Here is a 13,841-nt window from a genome sequence, read left to right on the forward strand (position 1 = left end):
TTTATCTTTGGGACAGCCTTACTGACCCAAGCAAAAGCTCATTGTTTCAATAGCCTTGTTGGATGGACCTCCCAGGAGATTACAGATTATTGATATTGTTAAAAAGGAATAAGAGAAGATATATATCTTTATATATCTCCTTTAGATCTTCCCCTCTAGATCTGGGAGGATGGGTGGATGAAGATCTTACAGATAGTATGAATGAAGGAGGGATCAGGTGCCTAAAGTCTAAGCTGATTATAGCTGGTGAGGGAGGAAATACCCACTCCTCTCACAATAGCTAGGGATGTATTCTATCCCTCTCCTCCCTGACAGGCTTGTTAAGCCTGCTTCCTTCTAACAGTTGCCCAGGTTAGGACCCTTGAGAAGTTAGGTAGATGGTTAACCTCAGTAGACCCAACCTGAGGTTGGATTAGTAATAGGTTTGAGGATTGTGGGAACCCTACTGCTATTGTTTGGCTACTAAGCTAATCGTTGATCAGGGCTGGAGATTGCTAGGCTGGTAGAGGCTTGGAGGTCTTCATCTTCTCACTAACTCTGACCCGACCTGGCTACAGCCAAGCCAGAGATTAGGGAAGGCTCTTGATGTTGATGTTGATTGATGATCTATATATTCTCTTGGCTCCACTACCGATGGTGTTGATGGATCACTAGCTCTCTCTCAGTCAGGTACAGGTTACAGGTTCAGGCCTACCCTCTTCCACCCTTCACCTCCCTCTGTCCCAGTTCTTGCTCCAAGAGAAGTTTGCCCAAGTCTCAGCTCTTGAGTTCTGAGATCCCAACTGTTGTTCCTATGGGGTATTTATAGGGTGGAGTCAACCGACTTTTGCCCCTGGCTCATGGCATCTGGGAACATTCCAAATTCTCAACTGCCATTCCTGTCAGTCGAGGTGGCATCCATCTTATCCCAGATAATAATTTTAACAAAATAGAAGGTAAAATCTGCCTCATGGTAGAACAGTGTCACTGGAGGCCTTGGGGAGATGGTGGATGGCCCTCTGTCCATGTTGGAGTAGAGATGGTTAGTATTTAGGCTGGTGGTGGTGGTATTATGTATTCTATGGAATCTATGCCTTGGGATTCCCTGTAGGCGGCCACCTTTGTGCTTAGCTCATGACATGTTCTTGTGAACTTTGGGTCAGTTGGCTGATTCCTTGTTGTCCCACCTAGGAGAGAGTGGTCTGGAGCCCTCAGGTGCCTATGGGTCTGTGAGGACATACTCCTCTGTTGCTTCTCCCAACATGATGCCACACCCCAGCTGTGCCTGCTCCCTTGGAATATTTGATCAAGAGCCACACTTCTCAGAGCCTTGGGGACTTTGAGTCATGGCCTCATGGGGAGCCTGGCTGCACAGGCTGTCTGCTGCAACAGCGCGGCTCACTGGCCTTGAGCTCCATTCTTAGTTTATTGTTGTTGGCTTCAAATAAGGCCCATGTGTGTTTGCATGTCTTTGAAGTCTTGATGGCCAGCCTGTGAAAAGAGCCTTCAAACCTTAAAGTGCTTTATAAATGCTTGCTCCAGGTTGCTGTGGAACCTGGCAGAGCTGTGGTCCCTTTCTGGGCTTTGTGGGAAAGGAAAAGCTAGGTAGAGTGGGTGGTAAGGGTCAGCTTGGGGTCTAGCAAGAAGGTCACTGATGCTGACCACCTCTTGGTTCTCCTGTGACTGCTCTTTGTCGTCATGAAGGTGCTTTTTAACTCAGTTCATGGAGGAAGCACTTTTACTGGGCCCTTTTGGTGTGTTTAGCTCTGGCCACATTCAAGTCTATCATGATTCCTGCCTGCAGGGAATTGCAGCCCAATGAGTTTAGGTGGGTAGAGATCATGGCCTCTGTCTTAGAGGTGAAACCACTGACCTTGGGCCCAAGAGCTGGCAGGAAGCCCATCGACCTGTAGAATGCTCTAGACTTTGGAGAGATTCAAGGAGTTGTGTTTCAATCCTGTCTCTGGCTCTGGCTCTCAGCCCCTCTGTGACTTGGAGTAAGTCACTGGATTTTTCTAGCCCCTTTTCCTTATTTGTAGACTGCAGAGTTTGAACTGGTGACCTTTAAGCAGCCTTGCCAGACAAAAAGTGCAACTCTGTGAGCCTTTGGAGTGCTAAGGGGTGGTGTTGGCCAAGCTCTTTTGATTCCCACTTTGGGACAAAGCCAGTGCAGGGAGGGGAGGTATTATTGGCCTTTGCTTTGTCTAGCCATTGGGGAATGGCTCAGTCTTGAGCTTTGTCTGCCCTCCTGGCTTTGAGACCTCCAAAATAGCAGAGCTGGTGCTGCCCCCGTGGGAATTTTATTTACTCTCTGGCGGAGTATTTCCATCTCTTGTAGGAAGGGGAAGAGCCCTGGGGATGCTTTCTTGCCTCCATACCCAAGTTATTGCCAGTGTCTCTCTTTTAATTTGAGATCATTTGTCTCCATTTTCTGTGTTGGTTTTAGTAACTCGGGATCACTCTGGAATCACAAATCCTCACGTGGAAGTTGATATGTAATGTCACTTTTTATACATGAAAAGAAAAATCAAATAAAGGCCCTGGGACTGGGTTTTCAAAAGTAGGAATTTAGAATCTTATTCACTTAATGGAATCTTTGATTCTCCATCTGTTCTCCTATATTTAGAGAATTGTTTCCACACTTATAGAAAATAGAAGAAGTGCCTGGTGCCACCCTTGCCAGGCAGACACAGAATGGAAATGTGGTGAAGTGTGTATCAATGAAATGCTGATCCCTCTGGAATGAGAGAAGTGGCCGTCCTCCTGCATGGAGGAATTGGGGATCTGTGTGGATACTGAGGATCCTGGGGAGGCTAACCAAGGTGGGGCCATGCCATGGGACATCCGGTAAAGGAACTGCAGATATTTAAACTTGGGGGGGGAGAGAGGGTGATGAATATCCTCTAGTGTTTGGAGGCTCACAGGGAGGACAGGTTTGCTTTATCGTTCTGCTGCCTCTGTGAGGGCGCAGGTTGAATGAAGCCAGTGTGGCTTCAGCATAAGAAGAGCTTTCTGCTAATCAGGGGTCTGAAAAGGTAGATGGGGATCCTGGGAGTCTTACCTCGATGTTGACTATGGCTTGTTGATTTTACCATCACTGATATTCTGAGCTATCCTGTTCCCTGTCCTGCTGCCAAAATAGCCGTCCCGAAGAGCAGGCTGGAATCCCTCATTTAAAAACCTTTACTGACTCCCTGTCGTCCCAGGATAAAACAGTCATATTTGTGTACTTGATTTAGTTGGCACCTATTTTGCTTCATAATTATTTCCTATCAGTCCCCTTCATTGTCCTGTAGTCCAGCCAGTCTAGAGCACTTATTTTTCCCCAAACTCACAATTCATTCTCCTGGGCTTGGTCCCTAGAATGCTGCCTCTTTCTCAGCATTCTCAGCGTTCTTCATTGTGTAGCTCAGATCCCTCCTCCTATAGGAAGCCTTCCTGATTCACCTTCAGATTCTCTTGTATTTATTCATAAGATCCCCCACCTCCTTAAGTAGAATGCCATTTCCCCAAAGGTAGGGACTGGTTTTTTTGGGCTTGTTTTTATATTTTCTCAGTGCCTTTATTTAGTTGGCATTTAATAATGGTCTGTTGTTTCTGGTTTAGTTTGGTGTTGAACTAGATGACTTCTGTAGTTCCTTCAAATGAGATCATATTTTTAAAAAGTGCTTAGGGGCAGCTAGTTAGCACAGTGCGCCCAGGCTTGGAGTCCAGAGGACCTGGATTCAAATCTGCCCTCAGATACTTCTTAGCTGTGTGGTGCTGGGTAAGTCACCCAACTCCCATTGCCTAGCCCCATGTTGATGAACCTGTGGCATGCGTTCCAGTGGGGGCTGCTCCCCTTCCCCCTCTCCACACGAGTCTGAGGACATTTCTCTCATCACCCACCTCTCTGCCCAGCAGTCTGATGGGAGCGCTTCCTCCCTCCCCTGTCTGGGGTAAGGTGGGGGCTCACATGCAGCGTGAGGGTTGCCGTTTGAGCATTCAATCTCTAAAAGGCTCACCATCACTGGCTAGCCCTTGCCCTTCTGTCTTAGAGTTATTATTACTAAGACAGAAAGTAAGACTTAAAAAATAAAGTGCTTAGCACAGTGTTATACATGTGTGTATGAGCAATATATATACATATGATATGTAGAGAGAGTGTGTGCACATGAGCACATAGTAGGTGCTATATGAACTCCCCACCCCCCACCCCCGCATCCAACTTTTAAATCCTCTACTCTGGGTGGCTCATCCCTGCACTGGATTGTGACTGTACGGTGTCCAGCATAGTTCCTTGCCATGAGCAAGCACTTAATATAGCCTCAGTGGTTGAACAAATGAATGATTGTTATTTTGCAAGAACTCCTTTTCCAGGTGTGGGGTCATAAAAAGGAATGGGCCAGCTGGGAGTGGACAGACATTCCTGTCTCTTTTGGGCTCCAGTAAGGCAGCACTGGCAAGAGTGATGGCCTATGTTGCTGGTGACAAAGCACCCGGCTTTCTTTTCTCATTAGTGAGAACATTTGATTTCCGTTTTATGATTTTTATTGAAATAAGGTTAATTTTTAAGGTGGGGGGAGGCAAGATCCTTGCTGTCATTTCTCCCTGCCTCCAATCTTTTACTTCCTTTAATGACTATCCTTCTTCCTACTGCATTTCCCTCTGTTTCTCCAGGTGGGCATTTTTCTCCTGTTTTAGCTACTTTTGCTGTAAGTGGAAATCGACTGCTTGTGGCTCCCTCGGGACCCTTGCTTCCTAAGGGGTCATCAGTAATGTGTGATAGATGGCACTTTGGTGGTGCTTACCGGAAAGTTAGCAATACAAATCAATACAGAAGGCCCAGGGTCAGAAGGGAAATTTTTTCTTTAAAGTGCACTGTGAGATTTCAGGACAGAGCTTTAATTTTTACAAAAAATGGGTGTAATTTTTTTTTATTGCTTTTCTATACTCTGCCATTTTAATGCGTCTGGGATTCATCTCAAGATTTTGTTGTTATTGTTGTTTTTAGTGAAGCAAATTAGATCATGAAAGTCAAACAGAGATTTTAGGTGATTCAGTTATTCCTTTAATATAAATTGCTTTCAGCCAGGAGATGTTGGCAGCAGTCACTGGTTTAAGCTGTGGACACCACCCAGCCCAGTAGGAGGCAGCTGAACTCTTCCAGATGAAAGGTTACATCAGGATCCTTCCTCTCTAATCCTGGTTCTGGTCAAGTCTCTAGAGATGGGGGCCTCTGAGAATGGGAGGCCTTTCTTCCCAGGCTTTGTTGGGGCTTGTCATTGTCCCCTTGCCAGAGTTCACATTTCGCTAATGAAGTCTCCTACAGCTTGTCCACAGGCCATTACTTCTTGAATTACGGCTTGCATATTTGCTTACTCCAACATCACTGTGGCTGTTCAAAGATTCATTTCTTAGCAAGACAGCTTCTTTGAGAAGGAAGAAACTGTTGCCTGTCATCATTTGTTTTCTGTTTTTCTTTTCTGCTGGGAGACATCTTTTAATTCCAAGAACTGGTTGGTAGAGTGGATGATGGGAACCTTGGGAGAAAGTGACCATGTTTTTTTGGAACACATCATAACAGAGGAAGGGAATGTTGAGAATCATAAGTCAGAGCAGAGAATCTTAGAGTTGGAGGAGGCCTCCACTGTCACCTAAGTCCAGCCTGTCCATGAAACAGGAGTCCCCTTGCAACAGCTCCATATGGTCCACCTGCCTCACTTTGAAGTTCTCCCTTTATAAGAAACTATCTCTTAAGGCAGTCTGGAACACTAGAACCATTTTCCTTACGGTATTCCTGATATGAGGAAAGAAATGTCTCTGCATGTTTGCTGCAGGTTTTACCATCTATATAGCCAAGCATGACATGCCTAATCTTTTACCACAGGGTTACTTTTCAAATAATTGAAGTCTTTTGTCCTCTTAGAGTTTTCTCTTCTCCAAGTTAAACATCTTCACTACCAGAATCTATCAACTAATTCTTGTAGCACATGGTTCCCGATGCCCTTACCATTCTGCTTCCCCTCTTGGATACTTTGTCAAGATTTCTCCTAAAGTGTGGCACGCAGATATGAACAGGTACTCCATATGTTGTTAAGAAGCCCATCACTTACCTCATTCCAAATGCTGCATCTTTATTAATATGAGAACGGACTTGTTTACTGGACTGCCCTGCCACAACTTTGACTCATTAGCTACTCACCAACCTCACTCGATGCATCAGGTTCCCCAGATTTTTCTGATATCATATACTATCTAGTTGAGGTTCTCTAGGCCTGTTTTTATGCAGTTACCCCTGCTCTGTAGAAAATTAGAAAAGCATTTCTAAATCTAAAACATTTCAAAGCATTCAGAGAAAGATCATTGGCATCATTGCCAGCATCTTCAGAGCTTATGACCAATGATGTGCTATGGCATGCTGGCTTGTATTGGTCAGGGTAGAGGGAATGTTTGGCTGTGCGTGGCCTTAATGTCCCCAGGGCCTATCGACCCAAGATGTTAGGAGCATGGCTTGCTTTAATGTCATTAGCTCCTTAGGTCCAAGCCCCACCTTCCAGGCTGGAAGTGGTGCTGGAATGCTTCTGACCACGTGCCCATTTCTGATATCATTCTCATGTTGTTCACGCTCCATCGTCTCGTCCTAGAGTTAGTGGCATCAAGCAAGGCAATGGCAGGCCTTGAGAGGAAGGAAAGGAGAAAGCCTTTGGTTATCTTGGGAGCTCTGGGATGTTTATACTCATGTTTGAGAATAAACCCTAGGAAAGGTAGAAGTAGGAGCCTAGAACCCAGAGTCCTACCAGCTGGGCTCCTCTTTGTATGTTTAGACCAGGAACTTCTTGAGGGCAGATGCTATTTGCATGTTTGTGTTGGTATCCCTAGAACTCAACACTGTGATTACACACAGCATACTCTGAACAAGTTCTTTATCAGTCAGCCAGTCAGTCAGTGGATTCATTAGTTGGAATTGATCACATCATAGGATGTTCTAAATGAGCTCTGTAGTCATTCAGAAGACATGTCTCCTGGTTATGTAAGAGAAACCAGTGATAATGGCAGAATATGTTGTAGACTACCAGGAGCTCTGCCTGATGCCCAGAGACATGGGGGATTCCATCCCCAGCCCAGGAAGGGCTTAGGAAAAGCTTTAGACAAGAGACACAGAAAGGGGTGTTGGAGCAGGGCCAGGGCTGTCATTGGAGGGCACACTCACACCTGGGAGATCCTGGAGCCACCTAAGTTCACTATCACTTCACCATGTTTACCCTGATCTCAGCACCCTCATCACCCTCTCCACTCTGATTGGAAGTTGGAGGGAGAAGCAGTAAAGTTCTTTGCAGAGTTCTTCTGGGGTATGTTCCAGTGGGGGTTTCATTCATATCTTCATTGGCCTGGGAGCCCTCAGGGCACATCCAAGTCTATCTAAATTGTGGGATTCCATGAAGTACACACAAATGGTACTTTTCAAAGTCTGGGGCACTTTGCCCTCATGCTGTCTCAGATGATTCTCTCCCCTTTGCCACTGGTATAGGTTTCCCCTGGGTTATCTGTTGTCTAGAATGAAATCTAAACATCCCGAATTGCCTGAAAATGGGGGCACACCTGTCATTTGCTGTTTCTAGGGGGACATGGAAAGGAGAGATTGGCAGTTAGGTTTTGGGGCCCACATTGTGTAGTGCCCAGGCTTGGGCTTAGGAGTCCCTACCCTTTTTGGGTGGCTACCGGGGTTTATTCATCAAGATTCCATTAGTGTGCCTCTTGAGTTGTTTGATAGCCAAGTATTTCCCCTGTTGTTGCTGGGGTCCCTTTGAGGGCTATTACAGCCAGCAGTTGCTTTTTCTTTTTAAAATTCTTTCCCTCTGTCTTAGTATCAGTTCTAAGACAGAAGAGTGGCAAGGACTAGGCCACTGATGGTGAACCTTTTACATATGATGTTCCCAGGGCAGCTGGGTGATTCAGTGGATTGAAAGACAGGCCTAGAGATGGGAGGTCCTAGGTTGAAATCTGGCCTCAGACACTTCCTAGCTGTGTGACCCTGGGCAAGTCACTTAATCCCCCATTGCCTAGCCCCACCACTCTTCTGCCTTGGAACCAATACATGGTATTGATTCGAATGGAAGATAAGGGTTTAAAAAATAAATAAAATAAATAAAAGGAGACAGCATGCCCAAACTGCACCCTCAAGCCACCTGTGAGCCCCCTGTATTATCCCAGATTGGAGAGGAAGGAAGTGCTCACATTGTGCTGCTGTGCAGAGGGGCAGGTGATGGGAGAGATGTCCTCAGGTGCTGTGGAGACAGGGAACTGAGCAGCCTTCTCTGGCACATGGAGGTATGCATGCCATGGGTTCATCAACATGAGGCTAAGCAATAGGGGTTAAGTGACTTGCTCAAGGTTTCACAGACAGGAAGTACTTGAGACTGCATTTGAACTCGGGTCTTCCCAACTCCAGACCTGGCTCTCTAGCCTCTGAGCCACCAAGCCTTCCCCCCTCCCCCCTGAGCAGCTTCTTTTACTTGTCATTTACTGAACCTGAGATGACAACTAAGGGAGTCAATGAGATTCCCCCCTCTCGCCCCTATTCTCCCCCTTGACTCTAGGTCTCAGCCTTCCTCAGCTGCTTTGCAGAGTTTTAGGCACATCACTTCATCTACTTGGAGGGGAGAAATGTATTTTTCTTCCTTAATGAAAACAACTCTCAAATTGGAGCTCAGTATAGGATGTTATGGTCTCCCTTTTCACTGGCCAGATGAGTTCTCTCACCACTGATGCTGATTTCATGCTAGCCATGCCAGCTCGTGTTTGTCCTACCATCACCCTTGGGGCTCCAACCCAACATCCTGAAGAGACATTCCTTTAAGTTGCCCCCTCATTGCACATATCCATCCCCTGCATCATGCCTCTCCATGGTCCTTTGGGAGTCTTCATTGTTTCTTAGGGGATGGACATTGGAGAGCATCTTTTCCAACTTCTGCCTATACAGGGATTTTGCCTCCAGTGTCTTCCATCAAATGGCCACACTGAGAGACCTCCTGAGAGGAAGAAATCCTGTCCCTCAGAGACTGCTTGTCCTACCTTGGGGCTGCACTTTTTTTTTTTAATTAAATTTTTCCTCCCATCCATTTGAAATTTTCCTTTGTTCAACATCCATCCATTGGTTCAGAGTCTTTACTTTTTGGTGAAACAGAACCGTTTCATCTCTTATCCCGTCATAGCCCTTGGGTACTTGAAGCCAGAGCCTGGAGATCCTGGGAGTATTGATTGAGAACTGGCTATGAGATTCTGAGAGGCCATGGAGATCATTCCTCATCTTACAGACAAGGAAACAGAGACACAGTACAGTTCTGTTCTCTGCCCAGGGCCTCCTGGCTAGCCTTGGACTGAGGTGGGATTTGAGATTTTTCTCATTCTACCCATTCACCACCCAGCTTCCTTTCTGAGTCTCAGGTTCCTCATTTGTAAAGTGAGTTGATTGAACTTGATGTTCTCAGGCGCCTTCCTTTGTTCTTCAGAGGGTCCTTTATGGAGAGCCAGAAGGTACCTACAGGAGCTTCTGCTCCATCCTCTCATTTGCAGGCAACATCAAGGCCTCTTATGATTAGGTGTTGGGGTCCTTGGAGTAGAAGCAGGATTAGCAGACTCAGAGTCTGATCCTGATCTGCTGATATATATGTTAAAGGCTTTGTTAGAGCATATCAGCACCCCTTTCACAATCAGGCACCATCATCTCCTTTTAGCCTCAGCTGTTTCTGTCCCTTCACATACATTGGCCTCCAGCACACTATGGAGTGACGCCTTTGTTCTAAGGCCCTTTTCCCGGCTTTTTTTCTCTCCCCTGCCCTGATGTTTCATGTTCTTGGGTTCTCCTCATTCCTGACATGTTATGTTCTCATGTTCTCTTCCTTTCCCTGGCATGTTGGGTTCTCTTTCCCAATGTTCTTGTTCTTCCCTCTCACTCTGACATTTCACATTCTCAGGTTCTTTCCTTCCCTCCCTGACAAGTCATGTTTTCAGGTTCTCCTCCTCATCTGACATCATATTCTTAGATTATCTCTCTCCACCTCTGACATTTCACATTCTTGGATTCTCTGTTCCCCTCTGACAGGTCACATTCTTGGGTTCTCCCTCCCATCCCCACATATACTCTGCTGTTCTCTCTTCTCTTGTGCTAACATTTCATATTCTTGGGTTCTCTTCCCCTGCTCTGACTCTGATGTTCTCTGTCTCTCTCTGAAGTCTCAAATTCTTGGGTTCTCTACCCCCCCACTCTGATGTTCTCTGTGGCAAGGGTCTGCCACTTGGAGCACTGTTGTTGGACCCCATCCTGGTGAGATCATAGTAACTCCATTCTTGGAGGATGGTTCTTTGTGAGAATTTGATATTCCTCTCCCTCAGGATGTCCCTCCTTTGGGAAGTGTGTTTGTGCTTGCCCCTGAGAGCCTTTGCCTCTTGACCCTGAGCTTCTCTTTTTCTGGGACTCTATCCTGGGGTAGGCTGGAGAAGTACTTCTCCAAAGTAGTCTGTTGAAGAAAGCTTTTCACTCCTCTGGTTTCTGATAGCTTTCTCTGGTCATTCAGTCTCAATAGAAACATTTGCCATCTCTTTCTCCATGGCTAATCAGATCCCATATCACCAAGATCCTCTAAGTCTGGGGGTCCAGAGGCCCATCCCCTTTCTCTCGTTGTTCCCAGTTCTGTGCTCTTGTCTGTTCGTGGAAAAGTTACGAGGTAGCTGAGGCCTTCATTGCAATGTAGGGATGTTGGTCTTTCCATTGCTGAAGACTGTCATGGTTTCTGGTTTTCTTTTAACATTTGTAGCCCTCACAAGCTGTAATAGGGTCCAGGGACATTTTTATCCTTTTCCTTTCATGAATAGCTATTGTCATGGTAGTCACATCTTCTGCCTTTCTTCTTCTGGCTTTGGAGGGAATAAATGATACCACTGGGAGACTGAAGATTGAGTTTCAATCTTGGCTTCCTGTTCAGTAACTTAATGCCAGCCTCAGTTTTCACATCCAGTTAATGGGAATGAAAGGCAGTGTGCCTTGTCTTGGATATGTCTTGATGATTTTTTTCTGGGCTCTTATTTTAGGATAACTACACCTTTGCCCAGCCTGGCATCCAAATGAAAGTGCGCATGTTGGAGGAACTTGTCGGCCGAATTGATGGTAAGTACACCTACTGAGCCCTGCCTGCTCTTTTCAAGAAATTGTCTGCTGTTCATCTAAGACCCTGTTTGCCTCACTGCACCCATCTCAGCTCTGTTACCCACCATGACAGGGAATAAATGGTGCCCTGCTCCTCCCTCCACCCTGGTACTGTGGCCTAGGATTGAATGCAGAGCTGCCCAAGCATGGGCTGCTCTCATTCCTTTGAATTAAACCAGATAATCGAAATTCAGTGGCCATCTCTGTGCATGATGGGAATGGGTGCTCACCCGGGCCATAGTTAATTTGTATTAGGGTCAGAGAGAGGGGCCATTCCAGAGGCCCAGTGAGGGTTCGTGCAGTCCTTTAACCCTCTCTGGTGCCTTGGTGCATCATTTTGCTATCAAGGATGTCAGAATAATTTCTCTGTGGATTCCAATTAATTACCACGTCTGGAAATAACATCTTTAATATTATAGATAAATTACAGTGTGTGGCGGGGTCATTTCCGATGATACTTTCCAGATTTAAGGAGGATGCTTTGAAACACTCTCTACCTTCCTCCTTAAAATCATTCCCCCATGAAGTGCTGACTGTCATTCTGCAATAGCAGAGTTTAATTAAATGAGATGGGAGAGATAATGCTTGCCTACTTGAAGCATATTCTCTGGGTACTTGGTGGAATTAATGAATGGAGCATTAGCAAAGGGTCGCAGAGCAGAACTGAGCCTCTCTTGGTGACCCCAGCTGGTCTTCATAGAGATCATGGAGAAAAGTTCTATTTTTGGAGTGTCTTTATGTGCTTGGGGCAAAGGATTTCATAGTTCATGCTGGAAGCTATCCATCAAAACATGGGATTTTCATGGGGTATACGCCAAGAGATACTGGCTGTGGACCTCTTGAGGGGTGGGGAGTTGAAGAAAGGAGGTTTTTAAACATACATGTGCATACTCATGCCACAATACATCTTCCCATGCACACACACATACATATATGCACATACACACACCCATCCACACACACATGTCTGCTTACATACATGTATGCCATTAGTCCATAGAAGAAAACAGTGGGCTTGTTCTTCATAGTCACAGCTGGCTTTGCCAAAATGCTTTCATTTGTTTCTCACAGTATTTGCACCCAGATCTTTGGACTCCTAGGCTCTTAGATTGGCTCCAATTCTGCCACAGCCTAAATGCTGCTAGAGGGCCTTTTGTCTCTTGAAGGCACACCCAGGATCCCCTCAGTTTGGTCTTTCAGTGCTAGACATTCAGCCCAGGGGCTCTCCCTTAAGGCTCTGCCTACGGAGTCTGAGCTGGCTCTTCCATCTGGTCTCTGAGCCAGTGGGTTGGTGAATCTGGGCAGCACAGCTGTGGAAGACTCTGTTCATGTTTTCACACTTTTCATTCATTTCAAACAGAAAGTTTTCCTTATATGAATCTTGTATCTCTTCCCTAACAACAGTTTCTCTAGAATCTTGGAATCCTGTGAAGTTAATTGAAAATAGAGTTTCAGAGCAGCTGTCTCTTTTGTTCTATGTATTTTACATGGCACATTTTGTACAATGTTAGAAGGGAAAAAGCTGGGCTCCAGGTGGCTGGGTCTAGAGCAGTGATGGCGAATCTTTTAGACTACCCTCAAGCTGCGTGTGAGTTGCCTCCTTACCCCAGACAGGGGAAGGAGGAAGCACTCTCATTGGGCTGCTGGGCGGGTGACCTGAGAAATGTCCTCAGGCTTGATGGAGAGGGGGAGGGAAGCAGCCCCCTCTGGCACATGTGCCATAGGTTTGCCAACACAGGTCTAGAGTTCTGGGTTTCTATTCTGGCTCCCTTATTCATTCAATGGATGGCCTTTAGCAGCTACTTCTCTCTTAGCATCTTTGTTTCTTCCACTATCCAGTCAGGGCAGTAGTAGGCCCTTCTGGCCCTGATGATAGAAGATTTTGGGCCCCTTCATTTTAGAATGGTGGGGGGCAGAGAGGCCAGTGTGAGCTTAGTCTCCTTGCGTCCAGAACTAGACTACATTGGTGAGAATCCCAAGGGGCCTTTGCCCTGCTTAGACTCTGTCCTTCCTCTCCCCGTCTCATTCCCCTGATGATTTTGGGTCTAGTTATGGGTACTGTGTTTGAAGACACTGATGATAAATAATATGGGAGATGATTAGTATAGTAATCCACAATGAAGCCAGGTCATATGAAAGTTTGGTCTGGATAAGCCAAGACTTGGATTAGAAGATTACTACCATCATCAAATAGCTGAAAAGTTTCCCTGGGCTCAAGAGTGATTGGACTATTTCCTTGCATTGGTAGGAGGACAGAAAGTCACCTCTGGCTCCCCATCAGGGTGTTTCTCTGAACACTGGAAGGTTCTGGCAGAGGGTTGGGTTCCTTCTAGAGAGAGCAAGTGCCTTGTCCTTGATGATCCTGGAAGTGAGGCTCAGTGTTCTTTCCCTCACTAGAGATTTCCTAAAGAGCATTCATTACTTATGTCCAGCTTGAACAAGGCATTTCTTTTGGGTCTGAGGTCTAGGATTATTGGATTCTGAGAATGGAATTGTTCAGATGATGCATTAGATGGAAAGATGGAGGGGCCTGGGTTCTAAACCTGACTTTGTTCCATGTTTTTGTGACCTCAGGTAAGTTATTTTCCCTGTTGAGACCTCCGTTACTCCCTTAGTAAAAGGAAGTTAGACTAAACCTTCTGTTTGTCTCTTTCAACACTAAGTGCAATGATGGCTG

At 45.9% G+C, this 13,841-nt stretch overlaps 1 protein-coding gene across 1 annotated transcript in view; it reads left to right on the plus strand.

Moving 5' to 3' along the window:
• The window catches only part of TBC1D22A (TBC1 domain family member 22A), a 346,099-nt gene that overhangs the window by 177,637 nt on the left and 154,621 nt on the right, over positions 1–13,841 (plus strand). The window contains exon 11 of the mRNA XM_044678628.1: positions 11,050–11,125. Within this exon, the coding sequence (XP_044534563.1) occupies positions 11,050–11,125 (76 nt within the window). The remainder of the gene's footprint in view (positions 1–11,049; positions 11,126–13,841) is intronic.

This window comes from Gracilinanus agilis, chromosome 5, assembly GCF_016433145.1.
Source record: "Gracilinanus agilis isolate LMUSP501 chromosome 5, AgileGrace, whole genome shotgun sequence".
In the NCBI taxonomy this organism is placed as follows: domain Eukaryota; kingdom Metazoa; phylum Chordata; class Mammalia; order Didelphimorphia; family Didelphidae; genus Gracilinanus; species Gracilinanus agilis.